This window comes from Carcharodon carcharias, chromosome 14 (assembly GCF_017639515.1).
Source record: "Carcharodon carcharias isolate sCarCar2 chromosome 14, sCarCar2.pri, whole genome shotgun sequence".
Classification (NCBI taxonomy): Eukaryota; Metazoa; Chordata; class Chondrichthyes; order Lamniformes; family Lamnidae; genus Carcharodon; species Carcharodon carcharias.
The window spans coordinates 103,996,197-104,020,363 of NC_054480.1; the positions used below are offsets into that span (position 1 = coordinate 103,996,197).

The 24,167-nt window shown below is 42.4% G+C and overlaps 1 protein-coding gene across 1 annotated transcript; it reads left to right on the forward strand.

Moving 5' to 3' along the window:
* The first annotated feature begins 246 nt into the window (after positions 1–246).
* On the forward strand, positions 247–23,667 carry LOC121286853 (procathepsin L-like). Its single transcript, XM_041203994.1, has 8 exons — positions 247–407; positions 5,800–5,941; positions 12,146–12,268; positions 15,450–15,608; positions 16,709–16,933; positions 17,338–17,503; positions 20,711–20,810; positions 21,795–23,667. Exons 1-8 carry the CDS (start codon positions 397–399, stop codon positions 21,892–21,894), a joined length of 1,026 nt encoding a protein of 341 aa, XP_041059928.1. The 5' UTR covers positions 247–396; the 3' UTR covers positions 21,895–23,667.
* The last annotated feature ends 500 nt before the right edge of the window (positions 23,668–24,167 follow it).

Below are 24,167 nucleotides of genomic sequence, written 5' to 3' on the forward strand. Positions count from 1 at the left end.
CGGCGCAGGCTTGGCGGGCCGAAGGGCCAGTTCCTGTGCTGTACTTTTCTTTACAACTGGAATAATCCTTTCACATTTTAAACGGCAGCTGAAGCTGCCTCAGGAAAAAAATCTTAACGCCTAACGTCTAAGACTGTTTTTGAAGATCTGAAGCAAGGTTGTGCGATGACATTTCACCAGAGGGCAACCAGGAGACATCCCAATGGGGAGGCGGAAGTTTAGCAACAAAAAACCCTTCACTTGGGTGAACCAAACGTTTCACACGGAAAACCAACGGCAGTCACATGAAACGATGTAGGGTTTGGGGAGGAGTCTCAGAGCAAAGATTTGATAAAAACTCAGAACCATTCAAGTGGGAAGCAGTCTCTCCAGCTGGTTGGAGTTGAGAGGAAGGAAATGGTTGAAAGGTAAGAGGTTGAGAAGACGAAGTGCGATCGCTGCAATATATTTCTGGTGGGAATTGGAAGGCGTGGGTTAGATTGGGATCGGAGTGAAACATGCATGGGTTACAGGAACCTGCGGGATTTTACTCGATGAGACTTTTTACTGCGAGGTTATCGAGTGCGGGGTGGAATCGTGATCACTGCTCTCGCCAGGAGTTCAAACCCCCACAACCTGTAGATATGGAGAATTCAGACAAATAGTCTTCAAACAGAATATCAATTAAGGAACAATAGTGAAGGATATCTTGGAGCCTCCGGTCGGGGGCTGTAGGAGGGTTAAGAAACTTTTAATTTCGTTTTAATGTGGATTCAGGTGCAAATACTGAACTCCCCGTGATTTTATTTTACTTTTATTTTCGGCGTTTTTAAAAAGTTACTCGAGTGACTGTGCGTCGCGATGGGAATAAACAAGTACAAGAAAGGTTGCAAGGATCTCTCCCTCTTCTCACTCTTACTTCCGGGAAGGCGCAGTAAGACTTCACTGGGGGCATCTGGAGCTTGGGCTGGTACACTGGGGGCGGGGGGGGGGGTGGGGGGGGGGCGGGCGGGGATGGGCATCTGGAACCTGGGCTAGTACACTGGGGGCATCTGGAGCTTGGGCTGGTGCATTGGGGGCATCTGGGACTTGGGCTGGTACATTGGGGGTATCTGGGACTTGGGCTGGTACACTGGGGGTATCTGGGACTTGGGCTGGTACACTGGAGGTATCTGGGACTTAGGCTGGTACACTGGGGGTATCCGGGACTTGGGCTGGTACACTGGGGGTATCTGGAGCTTGGGCTGGTACACTGGGGGCATCTGGGACCTGGGCTGGTACACTGGGGGCATCTGGAGCTTGGGCTGGTGCATTGGGGGCATCTGGGACCTGGGCTGGTGCATTGAGGGCATCTGGAGATTGGGCTGGTACACTGGGGGCACCTGGGACCTGGGCTGGTACACTGGGGGCATCTGGGACCTGAGCTGGTACACTGGGGGCATCTGGGACCTGAGCTGGTACATTGGGGGCATCTGGAGCTTCGGCTGGTACACTGGGGACATCTGGAACCAGGATTGCTCTACACTGGATCCTGGGTTGGTAGACAGGGGTGGTGAGGATAGTGAACAGTGATGAAACAGAGGGGCTGAATGTTTCCATTGGGGAATCTTCAAGAACCAAAGGGCACAGATTTAAGGTGATTGGCAAAAGAGGCAATGGCAACGTTTTCATACAGTGAGTGCATTGTTATGATCTGGAATGCACTGCCTGAGAGTGTGGTGGAGGGAGATATGGAGGCTTTCAAAAGGGAATTGGATCAGTATCTGAAAATGAAAAGCGTTCAGGGTCACGGGGAGAAGGCAGGGGAGTGGGTCTAGGTGAATTACTGCTTCAAAGGGCCAGAGACATGGTGGCCAGAATGACCTCCTTCTGTGCTGTAACCATTCTTTGATTCCATGAATGGTCTAATTCTTTTCCTCGGATTCAATCAGGGATTGAACCCAGAACTTCCCTCAGGTTCATTTACGGCATTGTTTATCACTGAGCCATCAGGGTAGAATATCACATTGCATCATAAAACAACAACAAAATGTATTCATTTAGCACCTTCAATGCAGTAAAATGTCCCCGGACACTTCAGCGGAGTGTTATCAAACACAATTTGAGCTCCAGCAACAAAAGGAGATACTTGGGTCGATGACCAAGAGCTTTGTCAATGAGGTAAGTTTTAAGGAGTGCATTAAAGAAGGAAGAGAGACAGAGAGCTGTACAGAGTGAATTCCAGAGCTTAGGGCCTTGGTAACTGTAAGCACAGCCACCAATGATAGAATGATTACAATTGAGGAACTTTAGACTGTATAGTCCTTTACCCCATCAGCTGCTCCTACAGTCTCAGATAGTGGCTTGCTAGTGAACATCCCTACTGACTGCAGCTGCCTGCCATATTCACCATTTTTGTAATAGATACAAATTTTGTAAGAACAGGAGTAGGCCATTTAGCCACTTGCACCTGTTCCACCATGCGATGAGATTATGGCTGATCTGTGATCTAACTCCATATGTCTGCCTATGGCCCATATCCGTTAATACCTTTCCTTATCAATAATTTGTCATCCTCAGGTTTGAAATTTACAATTGACTCAGCATCAATTGCCATTTGCAGAATTCCAAACTTCTATAACCCTTTGTGTCTGGAACTGTTTCCTAACTTCATTCCTGAAAGGCCTTGGTCTAACTTTTAGACCAGGAAAAATAGTTTTTCTCTATCTACCTGATCAGTTCTCCTTCACATCTTGAAAATTATCCCTTAATCTTCTAAATTCCTTGGCTTGTGTAATCTTTCCTCATAATTTAACCCTTAGAGTCCAGGTATCATTCTAGTAAATCTACACTGCAATCCCTTCAAGAGCAAATATCCTTCCGAAGTGTTTTTTTTATTCGTTGATGGGATGTTAGCATCGCTGGCTAGCTTACTGCCCATCCTTAATCAGAGAGCATTTAAGGGTCAACCACTTTGCTGTGGGTATGGAGTCACATGTGGGCCAGACCAAGTAAGGACGGCAGAGTTCCTTCCCTAAAGGACATTAGTGAACCAGATGGGTTTTTACAACAATCGGCAATGGTTTCATGGTCATCCAGATTTTTACTGAGTTCAAATTTCACCATCTGTCGTGGTGGGATTCAGTGGTGGGAGTCAATGACAATACCACTGTGTCGCTGCCTCCCCTTCTCCACATTGAACTTCATCTGCCACCTATCTGCCCACTCCACCAACTTATCTATGTCCTTTTGAAGTTCTGCACTGCCCTCCTCACAGCTTACAATGCTTCCAAGTTTCGTCTCATCCGCAAACTTTGAAATTGTCCCCTTCACACCTAGATCTAGATCATTAATATATATTAGGAAAAGCAAGGGTCCCAGTACTGACCCCTGGAGAACTCTACCTCAAACCTTCCTCCAGCCTGAAAAGTATCCATTGACCATTACCCTCTGTTTCCCATTAGTCAGCCAATTTTGTATCCATATAGCTACTGTCCCTTTCGTTCCATGGTTAGACCCCAACTGAAGCACAGTGAGCTGTTCCAAGCAACACACCAATACCTCAGTTTTAAAAATTCTCCTTGTGTTCATATCCCTCAATTGCCTTGTCCCTCCCTGTCTCTATAACTTCATTTAGCCCTAGAATGCTCTGAGAACCCTGCATTTTTCCAACTTAACCCATGCATCCCAATTTCACTTTTTCCACCATTGGCAGCTGTGCATTCACCCATCTAGGCCTAAGCTCTGGAATTCCCTCTTCAAGGCTTTCTCTCTTCAACACTCTGCTCCTTTAATACACTACTTAGAAGCTACCCCTGGAAAACTGAATTGGTCAACTCCTATTTTGGTTTGATGTCATTTTTTGGTCTAATTATATCCCTGTGGGGGGGCTGGTTAGCTAGATTGGCAAGATAGCTAGCATGTGGTCCAGAATAATGGCAACAGAGTGGGATTTGATCCCTGTTCCGGGGCTGAGCTAGGCTCGGGGCCTGTCTCCTCACCCTACCCCATAAATAAAATCATGGCATAAGCCGCCAGTCGAGGACCCTTGAATAATCGAAGATGCTACCTTGAGAAGGAGATACTCCTGTGAAATGCCTTAGGATGAATTTCTATGTTAAAGGCATGATATAAGTGACATTATTAATATATAAACTGTTGTTGCAAGAAATACATTTTATTTAGAAATTGGCAAGGTTTCAACTCAGGAGAATAGTAGTAAATTTTGCATTTCAACATTCAAAGGAATAAACAGTATCTGGCTTATGCATATAATTTCTCAATTTTTACTTGTTAGATCAAGCAGACATTCTACAGCACCTGAACTTCTCACCAGAATCTGATCTATCAGTTGTAAAGCTTTGACGCAGTCAGCTGTACCTGGTTCCCTGATGTAACAACGTACAGACTAGTTTTTATGCACTGTTACACCGCACAGTATAACTTATATCAGTGAGGCCTGAGGTTTCCTACACAGATAACAATGTGTGAACAGCTTCTGACATTGGTTTAGCTCTGTTCCAAACCTTCACTGAAGAAATGAATATTTTGTTTCTTTCCTTGATTGCTATCAGCTGTAAAAACACCACCAGTTTATCCGCTCTTGTGAACTATTGCTGATGGTTGTATGGTTTGTAAAATTCACCAGCAGTGGGTAACAAGAACTTAATTTTTAAAAAAAAATATTTTTCAATGACTGCAGTAGTTAATTTGAAGATATTGACCTAATTTTACACAACCACTTTGTTATTTTTAACACCAGTTTTAAAGGTGCCAAATTGACAGCCAATAAATATATGCATCTAGGATTTTGTTGAAAAGAGGCTCTTGCTGCTAAACAGGAATCTGGCTTGTATTGGAATTTGCCTTGGTAACTAGATCTAAGATGGTTTCAAACTCATTTTCTCAAAACTAAAATGGTCTTTCTGAAATGCTTTGTTTATTTTACAGTTGTTTAGGAGAGATAAAGCTTTCTCATGCAGCACAGAAAGAGTCCATTTGGCTCATTGTGCCAATGCTGGTTGCTTGAAAGAGCTATCCAATTAGTCTCACTGTCATTAGCAATGCAACGTGCAGCAATATATTATATCCTGCCTTTCACATCAAATACGCTTCACAGCCAATTAATAACTTTTTGACACATAGGAAGTGTTATCATGTTGGCAAATTTGGCAACCATTATGCAAACAGCAAGGTTGATTTGTTGCTAGATATCCTATATTTATATCTGCTCATTTCTAAACTTACCCACAAGTGGAAGCAGTTTCTCCATGTACATCCTCGCATTAAGGCTGCTGATCCTCTGAGTGGAAACCAGAGCATATTGTAGAACTGACCATGCAGATGATTGAACTGATGCTGCTATTGAAAAGTCTCAAGTGTCACCTTAAAACAAAGGAGACCATGTTTGATCTGATTTCACTTCCCAGTGTCATTTGCAATTCCAAACTCGTCAGCATAAATTTACCTAACATTGGTTTAAGACACGCACAGGCATTGTGAAAACAGCAGATCTCTGTCAGCCATGGTCAGAACTCCAAGGTGAAATGTACTATCTAACATTGATGGCAGCGCTTGTCTAAGGTTACCACCCTTGCCTCGGGTGGCACAAGATGTCTCCTGCAGTACCACGTTCTTGATATTGTACTGGAACCAGCTGTTTAATACAAATGCTCCATAAAAGGCTCAAGTTTCTTTACCCTATATGTTAGAAAGGCTCAGGATGAAACAGCTAGATGTTGGACATAAATTGAAAACTATTGCAAGCATGTCATTCCAGTGGATTGTACATGAATAGTTATTAATTGTCTGTCACTGACCCTAATGTATTCATTCTATTAGGTTATCCAAAATGAAGGCCTCCTTCTGTTCCATTTGCTTGGTGGCATCCTTTCTGGCTGTTGCCTCCGCACACACACTTGACCCTGCATTAGACGAAGCTTGGTTGAACTGGAAGTCATTTCACAGTAAAGAGTATACTGAGGTAAGAACTGGCTCAAGAAAACTTCAGTCAAAGTCCAATATCTGAACATCCATGACCAGAGACTGTATCCAACTTCCATAGTTTAATCTTGGATAGCCAGTGATGGTAAAATTAAGGGTTGCATTGTTGAGTCTTTTCTGCTCTTCTTATTTCATCTATTCTAACTTCAGTATTTTAGACAATTCTCTTAGTTAAATCCTAGCTTTCTATGGCGGGGTGAGTATTTTTGCTGGCTGTAGTATTATGTTGGGCCTGGTCAGCTCTCTGCATTGCTGGTACAGGAGAGCGTACACATTGTGTCAACTCAACACTATTATTCCCATAATCAGAGAATCAGAGCTCCTGTATCATCACATACTTCCTCACTGCATTATCTTAATTTGTTTTGACATTGTGAGGTTCTATATGCCTTAAGCTGGGCAGCTGCTGCGTAGAAGCAGGAAGGGAGAAATATCTCCATTTAAAACTCCTTGCAGGGCTGATAGATTCAATAGAGCTCTCTTCACTTAGCTCATGTAGAATGGGAAAGCCTGTCTCCATTTGTTGTCTTCCCCCACGTGCAGCAAGGGAAGGAAATTAGGGGAAGCATTAAATCCCAGGCAGCATCAGCCCTAGACATTGCCCTAGGGACACATGAAGCAGCAATTTTAATCAAGCCTCAGGAGAGGAGGAGCAAATGAGTTCCATGTCATATTCATGTTTATGTCCTACTACTATCCTGTTATCTGCAATATTCATGACTGGTCTTTATTAATTGTTAGTTCTCAGGATGTGATGTTGCTGGCAAGCCTGATATCACCCATTCCTGAGTGGCTTACTAGGTCCCTTCAGTCAGCAGTTAAAAATTGACTACATTGGTGTGGTATACATAGATCTGAAGCTTTAATATCCTTTAAAGGGTCATTAGTCAACCAGTTGTCAGTTGACAGCTTCATGGTACCATAATGACTTTGTAAACTGAATTTAAATTCTCAAACTGCCACGGTGGGATTGAACTCAGAAAGCTGGATTTTCCTGGCCCTATGGAGGTGGGTAGCTGGGAAAACAGGAGAGAGCCGCATCAGGATGGCTTTCCAATTCATTCCTGTCTCCAAGGGATTTCTCCAGGAGCGAGCTGGGAACTATGTCAGCTGTCTGCTCCATGGAAGTGGGCAGGCAGTTAGTGTAATTATAGAGCAATTGGAGGCCATTTTGCAATGGCAACGGTATTTTCCCACCCTGCCCACCCCCTCTTCACACACACACACACACATACCCCCGTAAGCCTGGAGGATGAGTTCATTGAGTGTATTTGGAACAGTTTATTAGAACAATACATCTGAAATCAAGCAGGGAGCAATCTATTTTAGACCTTGTAATATATAATGAGGCAGGATTAATTAATAACATAGGAACATAAGAAGCAGGAGTAGGCCATTCAGCCCTTCCAGCTTACACTGCCATTCAGTGAGATCATGGCTGATTTTCGACTTCAACATCATTTTCCTGCACTATCCCCATGTCTTCATAGTAAAAGATGCTCCTGGTAAGAATGATCATAACATGACAGAATTTCAAATTCAGTTTGAGGGTGAGAAATGTGGGTCTAAAACTAGTATATTTTAAACTGAAATAAAGGCAGTTACAAAGCTCTGAAGACAGAGTTGGCTATAGTGGAATGGATAAGTAAGTTAGAAGGTAAGATAGTAGGGAAACAGTGGCAGACATTTAAGGAGATATTTCTTAACTCGCAGCAAAGATATATCCATTAAGAAAGAAAGACTATGAGGATACACCAGCTGTGGGCTAACTGAGGAAGTTAAGGACGCTATCAAATTAGAACAGAAAATGTACAATGCTGCACAGATTAGTGATAGACCTGAAGGTTGGGAAAAAATTAGAAACCAGCAAAGCATAACTAAAAGAATAATAACAAGGGAGAAACTGGAGAGTAAAAGATTGTAAAAGTTTTACAAGCAAATTAAAAAAGAAAAGATTAGCTAAAGTGAGCATTGGTGCCTTGGTAGTTGAGACTGGGGAATTAATAATGGGAAACAAGGAAATGACAGAGACTTTGAACAAATATTTTGTGTCCATCTTCACAGTAGAATACACAAAAAGCATCTCAAGAATAGTAGAATAGCAGGGAGCAATAGGGAGGGAGGAACTCAAAACAATTACTAGAGATAAATAACCAGGAAAATGAATGGGACTAAAGGCTGATAGGTTCGTTGGACCTGCACCCTAGGGTCTTAAAGAAATGGCTGCAGAGATAGTGAATGTGTTGGTTGTAAGCTTCCAAAATTCCCTAGTTTCTGCAAAGATCTCAGCGGATTGGAAATACGCAAAGGTAGCACCTCTATTCAAGAAAAGAGGGAGGTAGAAAGCAGGAAACTATAGGCCATTTAGCCTAACATGTCATTGAATCCATAATTAAGGAGGTAGTAGTGGGACATTTAGAAAATTATAGTACTTTCAGGCAGAGTCAACATGGTTTTGTGAAAACGAAATTGTGTTTGATAAATGTATTATAATTCTTCGAGGGAGTAACAAGCAGGGTGGATAAAGGGGAACTGGTGGATGCAGTATAATTGGATTTCCAGAAGGCATTTGATAAGTTGCCGCATAAGAGGTTACTACACAAGATAAGAGCTCATGGTGTTGGGAGTGATTTATGATTGTGGATAGAGGACTGGCTAACTAAGAGGAAGCAGAGAGTTGAGATAAATGGATAATTTTAAGGTTGGCAGACTGTAACTAATGGAGTGCCACAGGGATCAGTACAGGGGCCTCAACTAATAACTTGGATGAAGGTATTGTAGCCAAATTTGCTGATGATACAAAGATTGGTAGGAAAGCAAGTTGTGAGGAGGATACAAAGGCTGGTATTTAATGGAGGCGATTGGGATATCAACTGGATAGCCCCGGATTACCCCCTTTTGGGAAGGCCAGCTGCATTAAGTGCTATTAACTGGGCAACAGCGGGCCTTCCCCAGGATTCTCCCTGGGAGCAGAACTCCTGCCCACCAAGAGCTGCCATCCAATCAGATTCTGGCAGATCTTTGCTTGGTAGTACCACAGGGGAGGCAATGGCTGTTGCCGGTATTACACCCACCTGTGGCCCAGGTACAGGTGAGTGATGGCTGATAGGGGTGTCGTTGGGGGTTGGGGGGTGGCAGCGGGGAGGGGAGGTCAGCAGCAAAGGCAGGGGGTTGGGTCTCAATGGGCCCCTCCGCTTCCTGATGCTGCATCCCTTGATCAGGTACTGAATGCCTTTAAACAAAGGCCCCCTCCTGCAATCAACCCTGACAAGGTTTATTTTTCAGGCTTCCCACATAGCGAGTCCCTCGCCTTCTCTTGGATGAATGCCAATGATGGTGGGATGAGGCCCTTGAGTGGGCATTAGGTGTAGGGATGAGGAAAGGGGTTAGTGACTTGTTACACAAAGTTGCTGCCCCATTGCACTCCCCTGGGACTTCCTGGGTTGATCCAGCCTCGTATTTCTGGGTTTCTGCCTGTGCAGGCACAGACACGGTGGAAGAATAGGTGAGGCAGGAGGACCTCTCTTGTTTCTCACCTCCATTCCCCCTTTGTGGAGGGGAGTCTGAAGCAATCTAGTTGAGGGACTTGTGTTGGCACTACCTGAAGACGGCATGCACCGGTTATTTTTTATATTCGCCTTCTTCACTCAAGGGCACTCATGAGCAATGCTCTTGCTGTAGTGGACAAAAGCAGCCAGAAGCTACAGTGCTAGTCACCAGAAGCATAGTAGCAGGCTAGGCTAGGAAAATTTGTAGCCATCTTGTCTCTCTTTGGTGCAGCTCACCTCATGTAGGCTGCGCCTCTCTATAGTGGGCTGTAGAACAACCAGACACCATACTCCTACCCGCTGATCAGTCTCTTATCAAAATATTTCTATAACTTTAAGCATTTTATTTCCTCTTCATCTAAGAAAACACAAACACTCCTCCATCTTGCAATAGTGGCATTACTTTGGTAAACCATGATTGGCCATTCTTCATCTTGTCTTGCCCAAATGTAGTAATTAAGAATGTTTTAGAATATACATTTCTCTGTGACAAGCTACTAGTTCCCATTTGCATTTGGCTGAACAAAAAATGGCTTCAGGGCAGTTTTACTTCCCTATTGCCGTTTGTTTTTATTCAACAAACTTGATATGTGGTATTTTCAGTCACTGCCAACTTGGGGCAGTTCTCTGTTTCAATAAACAGAATTATCTTTGTGTGTTCCAAATACAGGGAAGTGTTTATTTATATATACATATTCTTGAATTTTTAAAAAATTTCCTTTTTTGGTAAAGACTTTGGCTCATGCTGAGCTACAATTGCTGTTAGCACTTGAATACCTCAAACTGCCATTTTTCAAAATGTGTGCCAATGAGTTAATTCACCGTGGGAACATCTCAGTCAATCCTGACCCTGTCCTCCCTCATGGCCCACATCTTTCCAACAGAGGTTACTGTATAGAAGAAATCCGGGCCAGTTCCCTAGCCCAGCATTGTCCCATGCCAGGGACCAGCCTACCCGCCCACTATCTAGGCAGGGGGCAGAAGCACGTCAAGAGTGGAATGCGAAGGTATTAGGGGAGAAAAGAAATAGCGCATAAAATAAACGCGATAATAATAATAATAATTATTATTATAACAATGGTATTTTATTCAAGAAACACATTTGTAGCCTGAAGACTGAATTTGCAGTGTCATGTATGTCGAAAAATTCATATACGGACTAAGTAATCAGGTTAAAAACATGTAACAGACACGTATTGACAAAAATAGACAAATTCAGCAGACAACAATGAAATGCTGAATGGGAGATTAAAAGAAGGGTAAAATTGAACTAAAATTGTAATAAAACTAATACACCATTCCCACATCAAAGGCACTGAAGTGCATAAAAACTTCATCATTTAAATATTTCATTGAGGACATGAACCATGTAAGAAAGAGGGCTACATTGTTACCTTTCTGTCCTGCATTTAGTGGATCTTCTGAATTGTCTTAATTGCACTGGGCATAGAGGGGTAACCAGTTTTGAAACTGGGTGGATTGCACAAAGGATTTTCTGAACTTAGTATAAATATTAATTCTTCTTGTTTGTAGAGTTTTGAACTTTGTGACATGAAATGCGCTGTCGTATGACTGCTGCGGAGGGGCTAAGATCAATCTCAGCATGCATTTCTGTATTCTTTCCACCTGGATGGTTTGCGTGTGTGAGGCCAGGGTGTCACACAGTGTATTCAATCAAGGGACGGATGTAATCGGTGTAAATCAACAACAGGTCATGGACAGGGAGTCTGAAAAGGATGAGGGATCAGAGAATGAACTTTTTTTTAGCATACTGTCTACTTGGCTAACCCACTTCAAATTGGTTTGAATATGCGTACACAGGATTTTCAACGCTTTCACCTCTGTCATAACTTAATGTCCAGTGGCATGTGCTCATGTCTGCTGAAATCTGCTTGCATGGCATTATATTAAATAACATTTAACTGCATGCTGTTTTCCTCACACCATTCGGTGACAAGCAAAGAGTTTCCTTAAGCTCACCACGCCCCATGACCTAGACTCCACTAACTGTCATATCATCCATATATTTCCAATATTTGAGGCCAGAAGAAAAGAGAGAATCATTAATGAGGATTAGGAAAAAATAAATCATTTTGAGGGAGAGCTGTGCAAATGCAGACCATTGTTATCACCCCTGGAGTTCGAGGCTGCTGAATCACAGAAGTAAATGTCCATCCTGCTAAAGGTTGTCCCACTCAGTCGCTTCATAGCACAAGAAAAATAATTGAAATCAAACAGTATTGATCACTATCAACAGCTCCTTTCACTATATTGTAAGAGAAAGTCTGTTGATTTTGTGGTATGCATTCCTGCCTCTGAATTGGAATATCCAGGGCTCAAACTCTGCTATAGACAGATGTATTGATATCCATATGGTTGGCGGGGTTGTGGGAGCTCATAATAACCCTCCCACTGTACAGGACTAACCAACCGATCGACTTGTATAACCATGAAAAGAATGTTCATTTTGTGGCCTGTCAGACTGTTAATCAGCCTTTGTATCCTTCCACTCTCTGACAGCAGTGCGAGGCTATAACAGCAACTACATCTTAGGAATTGTTGAAAGTTCTTTTTAAAGTATAAAGGTACTCTGTAACTTGTCACATGACCAATTTCTTTTCCTCTTTCTCTTTAAGGATGAAGAGAACTACAGAAGGACGGTGTGGGAGAAAAATTTAAAATTAATCGAGCTTCATAATCTGGAGCACTCAATGGGGAAGCACTCATTCCAGCTGGGAATGAACCAATTTGGAGACCTTGTGAGTGTGAATACAACTGTTGTGTCACAATAAATAATTTGTATTCTATGATACAGTTTGTGGGATTGAGCCATATTGACCAAAAAGGCCCAAGATCAATCCCTAATCCATACGGTGTTGACCCTAGTCGGTGGGGGGGTAATTGGGGCAATATAATTGACCGCAGTGCCCCAGAAGCCTGGGGTCACTATACAGTGACCTCTATCAGTCACCTCCGTCGCATACCAGATGGGTGGCTGATGGGGAGATTGTTCTGGCTATCTGATGAGACCTGCTTGATTTTAATGATGGAGCTTCATTTAAATACAAGACCCAGCTTCATGCTGTTGATGATGAGCTTGGCATTTGAGAGGGCAGGAAACCCATCATGCATCTGCTGCAGCCCTTTAAAAGTGGATGCGCTCGGAGTGACAGGGCAGTAGATTGCAGCAGCAGGGAACCTTTAGCAGCATCCACAGCAACAAAGGAGACGAACTTAAGGAAGTCTTCAAGGCTCAAAATACTGGAGGGACTGAAGAAAGACTGAGCATCACATTTGCTTCTAGTACTTATTGCCTGCAGCTAAGGATCCCTTTAAATAGATCTGAGAAAATCTTGCTTCTTGATCCTTGAGGTATATAGCAGTGACATTGGGAGCACTGACAGCTCCTGTTGACCTTGTTTTGCTTCTTCCAAATGGGAACATGTCCCCTCCTAAGTCACAATCTGCCCAAAGCTCAGAACAGCTAGACCTCCAGCAGTAAGTTAGCAGATCTATTTTCCAGACATCCCTTCCAATGCTGTTTCATTTATGCCTAAAAATGAGCAATAAGGTCCCACATTTGTGTGGATCGAGCATGACTAGCGCTTGAATTGTCTGCTGATATTTACTGCTGAGGTTTCTCAAAAGACCCACCCTCCAATTACTGGCCCTCTTCCAACCTCCATTTCCTCTCGAAGCTCCATGAACAAATCATTTTCCAACTCCATGTCCATCAAGGTGTGGAGACCTGAGGTGTTGTAAGGTTTACCAAACTTGGACAGGGAGGGATTTCCAGACAGAGTTCTTGCTCCTGTTATGACCGGGATTGGAGGAGTGTGCAGTTTTTCTAGCCCCACTACTCCAAAGGTCACACCATAAGTGTAAATGTTTAATTCACTCACCAAAATGGCCAACTGTTTACCTTTGCTACTGCTAGACCCAGAATAAAAGTGACTCTAACCATGTTTCTTTCAATCAACCCATAATAATTGATTCAGTATGAAACAAAACTTCTTTTTTTGAAACAAGTTAACATAACATTTTTTATCCGAAAGTGTAATAATTTACCCCTTTTAAAATCCCAATGCGCACACAAGAAACAAAGGACAAGACAAATAAGGTCTCTGTAGAGGCTGGCATAAGGGAACACCTTATGAAAAAGGATAAAGTTCGAAAAGGGCTTGATGCTGTCGATTTGGGGTTCCTACGTGTGAAGACAGAGTGCTGGTCACTGTAGGTCTGGATATCCTTTCCAAAGGATCTTCTGTGAAACACTACCTTGGTTAACTCTTGCTTGTCGCAGCCACGCAAGATTTCAAATACAGGCAAGTTATACTGAGATGAGGGCCCGTAACTTCTGCGCTCCCCAGTGTTGGATTTGGGGGGGGGTACCCCAAAGATGTGCTGGGGAATCCCCCTGGCAGGTTTCCAGATAAGGGTTTGTACGGCAATTGCCCAGAAGTGCAAACTGTCTCTGGACAATTGCGCTGTGCTGGGAACCATCTGAAAATGCAATTTGAATCACAAACTTCGGATGGTTTCGCTGAGGTTTTACCAATAGTTACTCAGAAAAAGTTAGAAAAATTAAAACCTGTCTGAACCCCACCACCTCATTCCCCTACTTCCGACACCCCCCACCTACACGCCCCCCGACTTTGGACCCCCAACCACCCCACGACATCAGACCACCCCCCGACCTTGGACCACCACCCTGACCTTGGACCCCCTCTCAACCTTGGACCCTTCCACGACCTCTGAAACCCCCAATCCCCGGACTTCCGAACCCGCCATGGAATTCCAACCCATCCCCCCAACCTGGACCTCCGACCACCACCCCCCTCCCCGGACCACCCCCTGGACCACCTCCACCCCAGATTACCCCTGATCATCCCCCCACCCCCCTGAACCATCTCCCTTGGATCACCCTCCCACCGGACTACTCTCTCGGACGATACCCTCCAACCCCGGGCCACTCCCCAAAACCCCAGACCATCTACTGTCCCTAACCCCTGGGCCCCCCAACCCCTGAACCCCCTCTTCACAACCCCTGAACCCTCAACCCCTGGACCCCCCCACCCAAGCTTCACAGCATGCTCCCAAGACACACACACACACACTGTTCAAAAAACATGTTCAAACAGAACTTCTCCCAGGCCAGATATTTTTTAGCCATTCAGCAGAAGCCCACAGCCTGGCAACGACAGTTATTTTAAATTTTAACTCATGTAAATAAAATAACTCCTATCTCCCCAGGTGTCTTGCTGGTCACTTAGCTGAAGTCATGTGATTTCTTGGAGAAAGCAGCTTGCTCACAGACCAAACCTTAGAAAAACCTTTGAATTTAGGGAAAAAAAAACCCAGAAGAATGCCCAAATAATTCAACGCCCTTCTAATTTTTAAAAAAGCATGTAGTTTTTGGAGATATGGATCCTGAGCACTCCTGATCTCCATTGAGCAATTCCCAGCAAACATTAGGCATGGACAGGGTTGGCTTGAATTGTGATGTCAACATAGTAAAATAACCTGCTAACTCGAGGCTTATGCTTTAAAGAATTGCTTCTTAGAAGAACTAAAAATGCCAATGCAAATAGACTCCAGTATGAGTCATGAGCTTTGGAAGATAAGAAGGTTGGGGAAAACCCAGGGCTGGGAAGAATTCCAGTCTCATTACTCAATCCAACCTGCCTTAATTGTGTATATAGGCAAGAATCAACATGGTTAATGGGGGAATGTGGTTTAACTGGTCACAAGCTTTATTCAGCCTGAAGTTTGTGCTCCATTCTGGACTAGCCATCATTTCCAACTGTAGATTGAACCAATCACAAGATTTTCATGGCAGTAAAATCACAGTGTGAGTTGTGTCTGATCTGCTTATTTGGTTTATGGGTTTAAGGAGATTTTTATGCTGATCCTAACTGTAACAATCTATCTGTATTACAGACAGCTGAGGAGTTCCATCAATTTATGAATCGACCTCATCTATTTGAAATGAAAAACTCAACCAGGAAAGAACATGCTTCAACTAGGCCCAAACCATTCAGACTTCCTCAGAGCGTTGACTGGAGGGTCAAAGGCTATGTTACTCCAGTGAAAAATCAGGTAAAATTGTGAGGATGGTGGCTAAGCTATTGGAAGAAACCATAATGCCAACTTAAAACTGTCCAGCTCTCCCCAGTATCAGGCCCTGGGGATGTTATCAGTGGGATTTAATTGGATGGTCCCCATCAGTTTTCTCCCCAATCCAGTGGGAAGCACTAATTGCTAGGCCAATGAGTGTGAGATTTCAGGCCGCCAATGGCTGTTGTTAGGGACCTGAAGGAACAGGCCAGGCCAGTCAGATAAGTGGTTAGGAAGGGGGATTGGGAGTGTACTGCAATCAAGGGTAGGAGCTCAAGAAGGCCAAGGTTTCTTCTGAGGCCCAGAAGAGCAGACAGGTAGGTTTAAAATTAAGGCTTCAGTTCTCAGAAGCCTGCAATTGTGCAACAATTCCCATCTTTCTGTTGGCAGATCACTTTATTTGTAGAAATGTTTTGTACAGAGATTTACCTCATGCCCCACATCAATCTCAAGTTGACATATTGGACAAGAACACCCCAAGCCTCTGACTGGGACATTCATGAGCTAAGTGTTACATAGAAAAGCCTGAGATAACTCCTCATTCTTCCCTCTGGAGAAGTGCCTGATGTCTGTACAGTGTCTGCCCTGTTAGAGCACCATTCAGATATTCAGAACATACCATGTGGAGAATCAGGGGCATAGTGTTAGAGATAATTATTTTAATTTCTCTCCAAATTGGGTCTTGAAAGAACATTCACTATCCCAAGCCTTGAAGCAATCCATTGTTCTGCAGCAAGGCCTCTATCAATGCTTCATTGAGACTAACTCCTTAGTAGAGGCACCAAGATAGGATTGACTCTGACCTTTCTTCACTCCCTGAAGAGAAGCACCTGATTTTGAACAAATGCTTCTCTGAGCCAATTTAACTGAGATTGGATGATCATGGGTATGAATGGATGTTTAACTAATTTTCACTGACACTTGCTGGACCTCTAACATGCTCCCACTTCGATGTTCTTTCTATTGCTTAGTTTTAAACTATGTTTGCTGTGTGTCATCCTTAAGCTACAATATACCTAAAAGTTTCATTTGAGATGTTGTGGTTATTACTATATTAATCTCAGTTATTATTATCATTCCAGAAACACTGTGGTTCGTGCTGGGCTTTCAGTGCAGTTGGTGCCCTTGAGGGACAGACGTACAAGAAGACAGGAAAGCTCATCTCATTGAGTGAACAGAACCTGGTTGACTGCTCCAATTCAGAGGGCAACCATGGATGCAATGGTGGGCTAATGGAAAATGCCTTCAACTACGTTCAGTCTAATGGTGGGATTGACACAGAGGATTATTATCCATACACTGCACAAGTAAGTTTTTTTTCCTCCAAATTTTCTCCTGTTGCTTTCCTCCTCTCCTGAATGTACTGCTTCATGCTGGAATATAGTTCTGTAATTCTAAACTCGTCAGTAGTAAGTCACGTAAATAACTCTCTTTTTCATCTTTGAGCCTGGACATTGGGCCCATTCAACCATGGCACCACGACAGTCAAGCTTGATCCTGGCTTCACTCAACCTCCATGTCTACTTTTTTATCAGTTTGAAATAATATTAACTCATTTCCACTGAAGTTTTATCAATTCAATTCTCGACAGGCCTTCAAATCTAAGCCTGACAGGTTAAATAATCATGACCGACAGCTGGAATAGTTTTACGGTGAGGATTTGTTTTTAGTATATAGTTAAATGCTTTTCTTATGATTTTCTCTCTTATAGGAAGGCACCTGTAAGTATAATCCCAGTTACAGTGCAACCACTTGCCATGGTTCCAGATTTATATCCAGGGGTAATGAAGCAGCACTAGCTGAAGCAGTGGCCACCGTTGGACCAATATCAGTCGCCATTGATGCAAAACATTTGTCATTCCAGTTTTACAGATCAGGTAAAAAAGAATGACTAGGTGTCTGATCGTTTATGTTTGTCTAATTCATACTAGACAGCTACCCATTGTTTTGACATAACATAGACAGGCCAATTAGTTCAAAAGCCTAGGTCATATCATGAAACTTGAGTGGTTTTTAACCATCATTTGAACTCTGATGGTGTGTTAGAATATTAAGAAATCCCATCCATTTTAAATTCATGCAGCACCTTCCCTATTTAATAGGAAGAGGAATAGGCTATTCAGCCCCTCTTCTGCCATTGTATTAGATCATGGCTGGTCTGTACTGTCGCTCCATTTACCCAACATCGTATCATATTCCTTGGCACCTTCACTGAACCAATCTATCGATGTCAGTCGTGAAAATTTTAATTTATCCAGCATCCACAGCCATTTGTGGGAGAGAGTTTCAGATTTTTACTACCCTTTTTGTTAAATGGTGTCTTCTGATTTCACTCCTAAATGGCCGAGGATTATGACTGAAAAGGTATTTTTCCCCATTAACTAATTAACACAACCAAAAACCCCACATTGTGTTTATATGTTACACCACACACTCAGCAGATACATAGCCTTATAGATAAGGTCCCAAACTCTTCCATTGAACAGGCTTACAGTGGCAAGGCACCCTCTGCCGACTTCTTGGTCTTTAAATCTCTACGTGTCTTACCTCTTCAAACAGGGAGTTCATTCTGCATTCTAGTATTCTGCTTGGTGGTTAACACAAAAATAGTTCTTCTCTCTGCTTGGCACAGCAGCAGCTGTTTTTAGTCTTCCTCCCCAGGTCTCTCTACCTTTCTGAGTTTGAGAGTCTGGCCTGAATTTTCACACACATGGAGAGGCTCTCCGTCTTTGCAAAAACGGCTTCGGAGGCCCGAATCTGGAACTCCCACCCAGAATTTGGCACCCCATGATTTTCGTGAAGGGGGCGAACGGAAGCGGGTCAAACTTTGCACATCTGAAGTAATGGAGTACATGTTAGAGTGCAGCTGCCTTCAGTATGATCAGGTTTTCGCAAGGAGCAAGTGGGAAACATGATGTGTGCACATTAGACCTGGTAGGAGGTCTAAACTTATCAGAATTCTTCGGAGAGGTAGAGTATCCTTTTGGAGAGGTAATTTACCTTTTTGGGTATGGCCCCAGGATGCCTTTGGGAGAGGCCAGGTGCCCTTTGGGAGAAGTAAGGTGTCCCTTGGGACAGGTCAAATGCCCTTTGAGATTGTTAAAAGTGGACATGTAAGTGGGTAAAAAGTGGATAAGTTGCCAAAGAGAGCTATCAAGGCAATTAAATCTTCTGCCCTTTAACTATTTGAAAAAAAGCTGCAATGTTGAAAATAATCAGTGCTTGCTGTTTCACTCTGTTGACATAAGCCTGAGGGTTACCATTACAGGATTGGTGCTGCATGACTGATTTCACAACCTATTGTTATCACAGTGGGGTTTCTGTCAGTTCACAGTTCGATTGACAGCTCTTGACAAGTCTTTAAAGGAGGACAATGAATACAAATGCTTGTTCTTAAAAGGGATTAAAGGCAGTTAAATGTAGTTAATGGATTTTTATCAGGTTTTTTTAAATACTAAATTCATCAATAGATGCTTAAGAACTTTATTTAACCTCAATATGGGTTCTGAGGTTTCCCCATGGTGGATATTGGGTGAGTTGGCGTGGAGAGTGTAAGGGAAAAGGGTGGTGGATGGGGCGGCTTGGGTTGGCACTAATTTGGCATAGGAGCTACAAAAGGCCTTTGGAGGGTGGGTGGAGGGACTTAGGTTGGCATAGGGGCTATAAAGGGCGGTGATGGGAAGATGGGCATAGGTTGGCATGGAGGTTATGAGGAGCCATGGGGTGGGTAGGGGGCATCGGGTGGCATGGGTTGGCATGGCTGGGGCATGGAGAACGTGCGTGGGGCTGAAGGGCTGTTTTTGGTTTTATTCTATTTTTCACAGTGCCAGAACACCGAGGCTGGCCTTTCACCTATCCTGGCTGCGCACTTGGAAGCCCCTGTGCTGCCTCCAAACTATTTTTGGAGCAGTGGACCCGACTCTCATTTCCCGGAACAAAAATCCGACCATCCAGGGCACTTTTCCTGAGTCAGGCTTACGGAACTGAGAATTGTCTTGACTCCATTCAGGCCTCTATGTCCGGCAGGAGCAGCTGTCCCTCTTTGGTGTTAAGATGTGAAAAATGGCACTTGAGTTTCTGAGTTTTGACCTGGGCCTTTGCCACCATGACAATCAAATCACACGAGCCTGTCTCCGGTTAGAGCTCAATATGATCACCATCTAGGACATTTTGTTTTATCTTAAATTTAAAGAGCTTGTTTAAAACATAACCATCTTATAAAGTCTTGCATTCGTAACAGAAGGCTAAGAGGAAATTGGATAGAGGTGTTAAAATCATGAGTGGTTTAATAGGATATACAAGGTGAAACTCTTTCCAGTGGCAGAAAGGCTGGTTACCAGAGGTTTCATATTTAAGGTGACTCAAAAGAACCAAAGGCAACATGAGAAAAATATTCTTTGCATGATTATATGCTTTGGAATGCACTGTCTGAAAGGGTGATTGGAGCAGATCCCCTAATAACATTTGAGAGGGATTTGGATGAATACTTGAAGGGGAAAATTGGCTGAGCTATGGGGAAGCAATAGAGGACTGGGACTAACTGGACAAGCCGCCCCATCCACCACCCTTTTCCCTTACACTCTCCACGCCAACTCACCCAATATCCACCATGGGGAAACCTCAGAACCCATATTGAGGTTAAATAAAGTTCTTAAGCATCTATTGATGAATTTAGTATTTAAAAAAACCTGATAAAAATCCATTAACTACATTTAACTGCCTTTAATCCCTTTTAAGAACAAGCATTTGTATTCATTGTCCTCCTTTAAAGACTTGTCAAGAGCTGTCAATCGAACTGTGAACAACTCTTTTGAAGAGATGGTACAGGTAATATGCCTGAATGGGCTCCTTCTGTGTTGTATCATTCTACTTACCACTATGAGGTAAAAGACTTGAATTTTAGAATGTTTATTTAAGCAGTCAAGGTACCGTTTTAGAGATATTTGGCTTCTCGAGGAGATACATTTGTCCCTTGACCCACATATTTTCTTCTCTCAAAACGCGACACAGATTGAGACCTGACTGTGTGTCTTTGTATTTACCGCTAATGGTTAGATTGTGATTTAAACTGGTTATGATTTTAGGTGTTTACTATGAGGCAAACTGCAATGACATCAACCATGGAGTACTAATAGTGGGATATGGGAGTGAAAATGGAGAGAACTATTGGATCGTTAAAAACAGGTAAACCCAAACCAAGTAATTAAACCTAAAACTGAAGTCCACATAATCAATCATATGTAGATATATATATACAACATATAGATAGGAATAGACGTATGAAATTTACTGTAATATACTAATGTTTAATGCTAGTAAGAAATATTTTAATAAACAATATATCTTCTACCGAATAAATCAGGGTGAAGAATAAGATAGTGAAACATTGGTGATAGAATTAGTAAAATGATGGGAGTAATCTTCAGCATTGGCTAGTGGAAAACTGGCAGCATTGAATCAGCTGCCTATTATTAATCCCAAGCAACTTCATTGGCTTCATTGAAAAGGAACCTCTGATGGGGTTTATAACAGGTGACTGATTCTCTAGCAGTCCCTGAAGTTGAAAATGACCCCTCATGTATTTTTTCTCTTGTATTTCACTCACTCCAGGTGACCTGCAGTGAGATTTCTGCTGAAACCATTCTTATATTGCATGCTCCGAGAACCAATGGGTTTTGCTGTCCTGAGGTTCACCCTTCGATATAGTCATGTGCCTATATCTGTATCATATCTTCTCCAACAAGAATACTTTACCTCTTGTTTCATAGTCAAGATTGAGATCACAATCCCAATTAGGATTATGAGGTGTAATGTCCATTCTAAGGTACAACATGTTGGAACACCAACAGACTATAACCTAATACAAGTTGGATACCTACATAAAGTGGAGACAAAGTCTGTGAGAGTATGATTGCCTAAGAACCACTCAGCTCAACAGCCAGCTCAGTGCATCCTTCCCTCCTCAGCTAGTCCATGACAATATTATCCAGGGTGGCTGCCCTCGTGTCCTTTACTTAGCACTGGAGTGGGCAGGAACTGATCAAAGAGACTTGAACAGCATCCTTCCACCATTAATTATATCCCAACTCAGCATATTTTGGGAAATCTTGCATTTAAAATGTTTTGTGGCAAACAGAGTTTAATCAAACTTTGATATTTTTCCCTCAGCTTTGGAATACGGTGGGGTGACAAAGGCTACATCAAGATGTCCAAGGATAGGAACAACAACTGTCAAATTGCTACCTATGCAGTCTACCCTCTTGTTTAGTCTGAAAAGAGTATTGCCTTTATAAAGAAAAACTTACTGCACTTTTTGCAATATTGACTAGTTTTACTTACTGTTTTATGATTGTTCAGTTATTATGGGTCCTGAATTATGAGGAACTAATGGCTTCCCTGAAAATATCTTCAGTTTATGCAATGTCATTATGGCTGAGTTGACCATTTAATTATGTACTCAGTCACTCATGTTGAGTCTCACTCATGTTGAGTCTATCATTGATTTTGACATTAAACTTGGCTAATCCCAAGAGTGAAATTACCATTGAATGCACATTTCTCTGAAGAATGCTCCCTTGTGATTGGGCAACATTAAATCTAAGGAGTTGGGATACTAAGCTTATGTACTGCTATTTTCAATATTCCTGACCATTATTTTTGCCAGTATTCAGCCTTCACATCATTTACTACTTGGAAGCTAGCATTCCTCACAACTTTGATAGAGACTCAGGAATGTGTGCGCAAAATAAAACTGATTTCTTTTGTCAAATGCATTATATCTGAAGAACTTGGCTAGCTGTGAGCAACTGCATTTAAATTAATAGTGACCAGTGTATGTGTGGGATTCCCTGAAATTCCTACTAATGTAATTTTTTTAAACCTCCAGTCAGGTTTCTGAGCTTCACTCTGTTCAATGGAAAACGTTGCAGGAGTCTGGTAGTAATTTAGCAGAGCTCCCAAAAAAGTGCTTAATAACCAAGCTATATAGCTGCTCTGTTGGCTTAGTCACTTAATGGATAGCCTAGTGTTGCAATGAAGCAGACCAGACAGTTGATCCCTGGTCGGTTTTGAGTTAGTTAACCTGTATTGACCAACTGTGAGGCGAGGAGCTTCCATCAGCCTCAACACTTCCTGGGCAGGGAGCAGGAAATCTCTCATAACTCATGTTTCTGAACTCTTGTCAGTGGATTCTCTAGGAATGTACAAATGGGTGAATACCAGTTAGGACAGCACCTGGTTCACTGGTGATGCCCCACACTTACCATTTAGGCCTACACTTAAAGAATGGCCCTTTGGATGACGGACCAGAGGGAACCCTGAGGTCAGAGTGTTTGTTGGGGTTGACAGCAGTAACTGATCTCTAGGTGTAGTTTCATTCAGAATCTACTTGATCTCACCTTTGCTGCATAACAAGACACAATTGCACGTCATGAGCCAGTTTTGGTTGAGGCCACTGAAGCAATCCAAAAGCAAGTACTCACTTCTTGGGTTCAGCAAAGAATCAAAGGACCTTAGTGTGGAGTAGGAGGCACATTCAAAATGATTAATTGGGAAATGAAAGAGATAGAAAAGCAAGCTGAATGGACTGTGTGCTCTCTACTTATTTCTACATTTTTACAAGAATATAAGAAAGGGTGGGACATGAGAGGGTTAATCATTGAAAAGCTCAAGAAAGACAAAATTTATGTGCTGCCTGCAGCAGAAGCAATGGGTGCGGATTAACTGCACATCACAATCTCTGGCTGTTTCAGGGGCTATTCCATTTCCCCCATTATTTTGGTTATTATAGATTCCTAATAATCAATGTTATAAAAATAACATGGTGAAATCCATTGTAATTGGAGAAAACAAAGGGAAGAACTGTAATAATTTACGATTTAGGAGTACTGCTGAGCTCCTTGAACTTCCAGTGGCTTTCTTGTTTTCACAAAATGATGATCTCGATCAATGTTTTATTCAACATTCCTCTTTAGAAATGATGTATGTTTTAAAATTTTTTTTTGTGGATCAATTTTTCAGAAAATAAAAAATATTCAGAAAATAACCTTGTCGTTCTCATTTTAAATGTTAAAATGTTCTCAAGAAATAGCAGAGGCACTAATACTCTTTTAACACTTAGAAAAAAATGTAGTGCCAGAGGACTGGTGGATAGCTAAGGTTATACCTATATTTATTAGGGTGGATATAATCAGGGAATTGTGGACTAGTCAGTATGACATCGGTAATAGGAAAAATAATGAAATTCCTACTAAGTGAGAAAATACAAAAAAAAAGAACTTAAAATACATCAACAAATAGCTTGGATTTCAAAAGGAAAGTCTTGCTTAGCCAACCTCATTGAATTCTTTGAAGAGGTAACAGTGAGTTGACAAGGGTAATGTAGTTGATGAAATATATTTAGATTTTCAAAGAGCCTTCAGTAAGATACCACATAATAGACTAATTAATAACATGTTAGAGAATAAGTAGAAGAATGGCTGGCTAGCTTTAAGACAGAAAGCAAAGAGTAAGTGTTATTATTCAAACTGGCAGAAGGAGGAA